Source organism: Pundamilia nyererei, unplaced genomic scaffold (assembly GCF_000239375.1).
Source record: "Pundamilia nyererei isolate P.nyererei 1_Seehausen unplaced genomic scaffold, PunNye1.0 scaffold00268, whole genome shotgun sequence".
NCBI classification, from domain to species: Eukaryota; Metazoa; Chordata; class Actinopteri; order Cichliformes; family Cichlidae; genus Pundamilia; species Pundamilia nyererei.
Window position 1 is genome coordinate 403,723 of NW_005187669.1, and position 7,578 is coordinate 411,300.

At 43.1% G+C, this 7,578-nt stretch overlaps 1 protein-coding gene across 1 annotated transcript; it reads left to right on the plus strand.

Annotated features, from left to right (window-relative positions):
- Positions 1-379: 379 nt before the first annotated feature.
- On the plus strand, positions 380-7,572 carry LOC102202746 (patr class I histocompatibility antigen, A-5 alpha chain-like). Its single transcript, XM_005750310.1, has 4 exons — positions 380-572; positions 1,840-2,085; positions 2,272-2,562; positions 6,819-7,572. The coding sequence occupies exons 1-4, from the start codon at positions 509-511 to the stop codon at positions 7,151-7,153; spliced, it is 936 nt and encodes a 311-aa protein (XP_005750367.1). The 5' UTR covers positions 380-508; the 3' UTR covers positions 7,154-7,572.
- Positions 7,573-7,578: the final 6 nt, after the last annotated feature.

Here is a 7,578-nt window from a genome sequence, read left to right on the forward strand (position 1 = left end):
TTTCCATGACCAGCTGTTTCATTTTGTCCAATCCACCCCTCACAGTTTGTGTGTTTTACATCTGACTAGATTCTGTTTTGTGCACTCGCTCCAGCGTCCTTATACGTATCACCACAGTCATATATTTGTGTTCTAAAAGACAAATAATTTCTTTATTCTTTGTTACTAAAAACGGTTAATAACAAGAAAGGAAAAGTAGGGTTTCGCTATCTGAGAGGGTGCAGATGGCAGATTGTCTTGAACAACAACTGTAATCTCCACATTTTAGCTTTAATCTCAAAATTATCGATAATCATTTTTTTCCTAATATGGTCCTAATACTCACTGGTAGACACAAAACACGCGAAAAAATACACGTGCATTGAACGCCACATTTATATAGTGTCTAAATTCAGAGCAGGCCGTGAACGCGCCGCGGGCAGGAAATAGGTACCTCAGAAGATGAAGAAGAAACACGGTCGAAAAATCAAATAAAAGCGAGTTTAGAAATGAGAAGAAGGTCTCCTGTATGTGTCACATGTTCTTCATCACAGTTCTCGTCCTTCTGGGGGCAGGACTGGCTGCCAACAGCGGTGAGTTTACTTTTTCAGGACATTTTAATGAAAGTGAAAGTAAAGAAGGACCGTTACTTCACGGAACATATAAGGCGTTTTTATTTACTTCATGACAGTGATGTAACACGAGCGCACGGGTACAGCAGACACGCAGAGGTCGGTTTACTCATGATTACGAACTCTTAGAAATCAGAAGGTGTGTGTGTGATTCGTTAGTAGGCACCTGCCCAAACCTCCTCATGTCGTTTATAAAACTGCTCATTAGTTAGAATTATTTTAGATTCTATTTTATTAATCTTCAGCATCGTGTGAAGAAACTACATCGAAGCGGCCTAATCTGGCATAAAGTCTTGGCTTGAGCAACAGATGTTTGTCAGACGTTGTGAAAGTGGCAGGGAAACCCAACACCATCAAACTCTCCTCCCTTCAACCCAGCTGCGATGGCCGCGGCACAACACACCACGTTACCAACATTGAGACGTGCACGGCCGACAAAATTGGCTCACGACACAGCGACGCGGCAGGCATCATGGCACTGTCAGACCCCACCCACATCTGCTACCCTACTTCACACCACCTGAGACTGCCCCATGCATCCTTCCTCCCCCTGTCTCACCCCTCCAATCCAAATATCACTCCCACATTTAGTGTGTCACCACTTCACATCCTTGCCTCTCGCCCCCTCACCTGACAAACCCCTCCCTTCTCGAGTGCTGATCATGTGAGGAAGGAGCTAAAGAAGATTAAGTCCAGAAAAGCAACAGGCCTGGATGGTATCAGGTCATTTACCTCCCACCTCTGGTGAGCACGCTGCTGGCCCTCCTGCAGTTCACTCACCGTCCTGGTACTGGGGGGAATGATGCAGTCATCTAACTCCTACACAGATCACTGTCACAACTGAAGAGTACTGGAAGCACTGTGAGAGTTAGCGCCATCTGCTGGGCAGACTGAGCTGAGTTTGCAGAAAACCTTTTATGACACTGGTGTAGATATGAGGAGAAATGGAGTTGAGGTAATAGGGAGCAGGTGGAGGAGAGCCTGGAGAGGTGAAGGTATGCTCTGGACAGAAGAGGAATGAAAGTCAGTAGATGCAAGACAGAATAGATGTGTGTGAACGAGAGGGACACAGGTGGAAAGGTGAACATGTGAGGAGCAGAGGTAGTGAAGGTAGATTTATTAAACAAGCAACAGACAGTGAAGAAGAGAGCGCAGTCAGCTGGAGCTTCTCAGCTGTGCAGCGTAAATAAATATCTTTCTATGTTTTTCTTCCCTTTCTGACTTTCAGAGATTCACTCCCTCACTTGCATCTACACGGCGCTCTCCAAACCCGACGGCACTCCGGGCATCCACAAGTTCACAGCCATGGATTTGCTGGATGGCAGGGCGATCGAGTACTACGACAGTGAGAGTGAGAGGAAAGTTCCCAAACAGGAGTGGATGAAAGAGTGTTTATCTGCTGAGTACTGGGGAAAAGGCACAGAAGAACAGTGGTTAGAAAGCCTAATGAATCGAAAGAGACAGAATGACTCGGGTAAGCTCCACGAAATGTCGAGCACCATTAACAAGAGCACCAAGTTGATCTCCAACTCAAGTGTTTCTCTATAAAAATGTCTTTTGCGTTTTTCAAGTCAGGACAAAGTTGTTCCTGCTCATTTGTTTACATCAGAAGGTTTTTTAATCTCTAACCTGCCCTTTATTTATTTCGCCCGTCTTTCAGTTGTCCACGTTCTTCAGGGGATGCGTGGCTGTGAGGGCAAAATGCAGCCTGATGGCACGCTCAAGTTTCATCGCGCTATGCACACGTACGCCTATGATGGACACGACTTCCTTTCCTTCGATTCTAAAAACAAATTCTGGATCGCCGCAATTCAGGAGGCCCAACTCACCATGAGAGAGTGGGACAGTGATCAGGCCACGAAAGAGCGCATCAAGAGATACCTGGAGAATGTGTGCATCAAATGGCTGAAGATGTTCTTGGTTAGGGGGGGAAAGCAACTAGAAGAAGCCCGTATGTGTTTAATAATCTTTCTGTTGTTATAATCTTCATTAGTAGAGTTGAGAGTAAGTAGATTTAGTAATAAATGTTTTTGTTTGTTGTTTAAGTTAGTTGTGACCCAGAAGTTTGGTCTTATACCTTTGTGTCTTTGAGTATCACCTGGTGTGTAGGAGTTCTGTTTGAAAGGCAGGTATCATTTCAGTTACAACTAAAATGAATTTTGAACAAACTGTAGGTAAAATCAGGTGATCAGTGTCAGACAGTAATCAGTTCTGAGGTCAGTCAAAATCCCAGTTTGAGCTTCATGGTAACTGTGGTTCTGCTGTGAAAGTGTTGCATTTCAGCCAAAACAGTAGCTCTCTTACATGTTTTCTCACTGAATGAGTTTCAAAAAACAATTTCTTTTCTTTTTTTTTGAGGGGGGGTTACTTGTACTCATTGTATTTTCTCAGAATCTAAATCTGCCCGGCTGTTACACTAAAGCAGGGTTCGCTAACCAGTCGATCAACCTGTCAATGAAAGTAGGTCGCACAGCATTTTAGGCTATTAACATATTACTTTAACCTATCAGAAGTTCAGTCACTTCTCTGAATGTCTCGTGATGTTTGATTGGCTGCAGAGTCGTTTGGCTGAAACTGCAGACGTGTAGCAGGGTAAGATGGCAGATGGCGTCCGTAAGAAGCCGAAAACCTACCCCTCTCATTCAGAATGGGAGCGTGAGTTTTTATTCACTTTGGTCGATGACAGAACAGTCTGCCTGCTTTGCGCCCAAGCAACCTGTAGATGAAGAAAAGGCCAAACTGAAGTCGAGGGCAAAGGAGAGCAACGTCTGGGAACTTGTGAGCAGAGAAAAATGTCCTCTCCCGTTGTGCAGTGAAAGACACAACTGACAAACACCTTCTTGACTGTTTGAGACTGGCTGTGTCCAACTATGAGCCCGACTACAGAGCACTAACTGATGCTGTGCAGTCACGGTCATCACATGAGCTTTTGGTAGATTTTATACAGTGTTAGGGGAACTACTGTGCATTATATCTGGTTACAGGTGTCATGGAAGTTTTCATTTAATGAAGCCTGCAGACAACGGTGAGTGGGAGCTGACATCCTTTAATAAAAACCCAAGCTTGGTGAGAGAGAGAGCGGCTATCAGCACACTGACCAGCAGAGTCTCTCCCTCCAGCACAGCCCTGGGTTTAAATACCTTCTACAAAACAAAAGGCAGTACACAGCTGGTTTACACCTTTGGTTTTCCCCAAAGAAAGAGTTCACACTCCCTCACACCTCTTACAGTGGTTGATCCCCTTGAGAAGCTATCACACTAACTTTGGCTATGTCCACCATAATGTGTTTTTGTTTGAAAACGCATTATTTTCTCTGTGTTTTGGCCTCCCGTCCACACTGAGACTGCGTTTCTCGCTGATTGAAAACTCTTTAGAAAAAGCGTACATTTTAAAACGGTGCATTCGCGTCGCAGTGTGGACAGCAAAAACGGAGACTTTTTCAAAACTATGACACATTTTAGTCATGTGATGCAATCATGTGACTGTAACCCAACCAGTGCAGGGGCCTCCCTACACCCCGGACTCTGCGTTGTGTAAGTTTGTGTTGGATTGGGGTTCACAGTAGAGAGACCAGTCGGGCACAGGCGTTTATTCAGATGCTGGGGCAAACACCACTCCAACTCTGCTGCTGGCCCTTTGCAAATCACAGTAAACACTGAACCAAGATGGCGCCCACACGAACGAGAAATCTGAACTATGGTGTCCTGCAGTGGACAAATGGTCAAATTTGCTAAAATATATGTATCTATCTAATCTATGTATATGCGGTTCAACAGTGACACCTTGTGACCAATTAAACCAAGATAGCGGAGGGCATGATACAGCAGCTGATTTGTTTGCTCTCAGTTCTGACAGCCCTATTAAAGATTAATATCAGTCTGTACATGCTCCTGATAGCTTTTCTTCAATTCTCACTCACGTTTGCAACTTTGTACTTTTGTGTTACTCACAGCAACAACTCCACCTCATTTTTAGTCCATTTAAAAGACTCGCTGCTTTTCCTTGACATTTTGCCGCGACTTTTCACTAGGTATCCCCGACAGAATTTGTTTCCCCTGCGTCGGGAGCACACGCTGTACTGTCCAAAATCACTGACAAACAGTCTCCCACATTGCTGATTTTTAGTTCACAAACACTTGTTATTATGACGCATTACTCCTGAAACTTTGGAGGATTTAGCTCTTTATATAGTAAAGTTACAGGAGAATAAAAATAGTTATCAGCCAAAATGTTAATGGTTTGTTAAAATAATTCCATCTGATACCCCGTGAGCAATAAATATATAATTTTCTGTTGTAACCCTCAAACTGAACGGTAATGTAACGATACTAATTTTTCACTTTTTCACAAAATCAAAACATCAGTACTTCCTGCGTGCTTCCAGCAGAGGGGAAACAAATTCTGTCAGGGATACCTACTTTGGCACAACACCGGAAGGTAAATAAACAGCAGGCAGAAATGGGGCAGGTCGAATCGTCTTGCATTTCATGCATGTGCAGGACTGGAACGTAAGCGTTTTTGCCCGTTTCAATGTGGACGCACAACTCTGTGAAAACGACTGAAAACGCTAGTGTGGACGCCGAGCGTTTTTAGACGAAAACGCCGTTTTCAAATTTATCTGGGCTAGCATGGATGTAGCCTTTGTGACAGTTTAGCATAGTTTGGGTTTGAAATGCTAGTGCTTCTTTTTTTAACTTTGTTATTTGTCCTGTTATTCAGTGTGAAATCTAAAAATCTCCCCTTTCCCCTAGAACTCAGTGTAATGCAGCGCAGCTTTTCTTTTATATATTTTGATATGTTCTACCTTCTCTGCAGATTTGAGACTGTTGTGTCATTTTTTTTAGTTCAGCATATATTATTCTAAATTAAACTTGTTAAAACTGACCATTTGTTCAGAGGGGAATCAATATTTTTCAGCATTTGTAGAATTTTATGCCTTTGAAATTTGAAACTGTAGATCCTGACCTTCATCTTAATGTGTAAAGTTGACGACCGCTGCAGTAAAGACTAATATCTTTTATGCTTGTGGTCACATTGACCCCAGGAATCAAAATCTTCCAAACATGTCAGCCAAATAATTTAAATAAGTAAAATTCAATTATACATTTTTAGATTACAGGTGACAAAATCGCTCAAATGGAAGAAAATGTTAGATGAACCTAAGCTGTTTGAGTGAGTAGGTGTCATGGTCCTGTGTTCTGTTCATGTCCCCGAGTTTGTGTTGTAAAACAGTCTGTGTGTTTCTTGTTTTACTTTGAAAGTGTGTGTCTCGGTGTGTCTACTTAGGTTCAGCTGTGTGTCATTCCGTCGTTACCTTGTGTGTATTTATAGTGTGTGCCTGCCTGTGTTCCTCGTTGGTTCGTCTGTGTTATCCTGCATCTTTTGGGCGTCTCTGCGTCTCTCTGCGCCACACTCTGATCTCCATTCCCAGCTCTTCATCCCTTCATCCCTCTTGTTTTCCCTGCATGTGACTTTGTGAGTTATGGTTTCGTGTTTTGTTATTATTAGTTTTCCCCAGTTTAGGGTTATGCTTAGTTCTGCCCTCGCCTTTTCTTACTGAGCACTACAAATAAACCTCACTCGCATCTCCACTGCTGTCTGCAACTTGGGTCCTCATTCACTCCACCACACGACTGCTGCCCCCGCCGTGACAGTAGGAGTGTTTTTAAAAACTTAAGTTGACATTAACCATTTATTTCATTACTTTGAGTGTTTACAGTGCAGGTGAGCTGTTTCTGTGTGGAGACCTCAAAGCAGCTGTGGAACTTTCCCAAGTGGAATCACTGAAATCACATTTATATCCTCAGGCTGCATAGAGAGAAAGATTTGGCTGCAGCCTAAGCAAACATGCTGGCAGTGCTAACAGAAAAACAGCAGTTTGTAGTCCAGCGGTGATGTTCAGGATGTGAATGCTGATTTACATGTACATGTATAATGAGTTTTCATTGTTTTTAACATGTAGTTTTATTTCACCTTTTGCACATTATGTATTCTCTGTGGCGAGAGTTAAGCCAAGGCAGAAACAATAACTAAAAAAGATCTAAAATCTGTGAAAGTGAACAGGTTTCTAATTTTAGTATCGGCAGCATGCCTGTTTGAAATCGCAGTAGTTGCTATAATGAGTGATTACATTTATTATTAAGGTATTGATTACAGACGTACAGTTATCTTTTAGTTACCTCGTGCACATTATTTTTCTCTCTCCAGCTCCGCCTGTCGTGTACGTGTTTGCAAAGAAGGCCAAAGTGGAGACAAACCTCATCCTGACCTGCCTCGCCACAGGCTTCTACACAAAAGACATCATTGTTAGGATCAAAAGGAACAGACGTGTTCTCGCTAAAGAGGACGGCCTGATGAGCTCAGGAGGTCTTCCCAATGGAGACGATACCTTCCAGAGGAGAGACCATGTGGAGATACTAAAGTCTGACTTGTCAACGTTCATCTGTAACGTCACTCACGAAGCAACAAACATAAGTGTTAAGAAGCTTTGGGGTAAGAAACTTTGCTGTTTTTCATTTGTCAGTTTTCTTTCTTTAGATTAAAATAGTGAGGTTTTCTGTTTGTCTACTGGATCCTGCATCACAGACATTTTAGTCATATATGAGAGTAACCCAGCCACAAGAGGCCACAAGCCAAAGCTCTCCTAGTTCCCAGATAAATGGAGAGGGTTGCATCAGGAAGGGTATCCAGCATTTTGATGCAGATCATAAAAAATATGATTTCCGTATTGGAAACGATCTCCTCCAGTGCTACTGTTAGCCACAGAGGAGGAGAAGGTGTGTGGAGGCAGTGAGAGAGAAGGAAAGGCAGGAATGTGGAGCTAAGAGTAGGACTCTAAATGTAGGAACTATAACTGGTAAAGGGAGAGAATGGAGAGAAGGACGGTGCATGCAGGAGAGCAGGAAAGGAAGCAAGACCAGGAGCACTGGAGCTCGGCGGTGGACTCTTTAACCAGCCTGTTTAAGAG

What these genes read in the sequence shown, in the direction of transcription:
- LOC102202746 (XM_005750310.1), top strand. Translation starts at nt 509, where the DNA reads ATGTGTCACATGTTCTTCATCACAGTTCTCGTCCTTCTGGGGGCAGGA. An exon ending in AGGACTGGCTGCCAACAGCG is followed by an intron (nt 573 to 1,839) that starts GTGAGTTTACTT and finishes TCTGACTTTCAG; the next exon opens with AGATTCACTCCCTCACTTGC. An exon ending in AAAGAGACAGAATGACTCGG is followed by an intron (nt 2,086 to 2,271) that starts GTAAGCTCCACG and finishes CCCGTCTTTCAG; the next exon opens with TTGTCCACGTTCTTCAGGGG.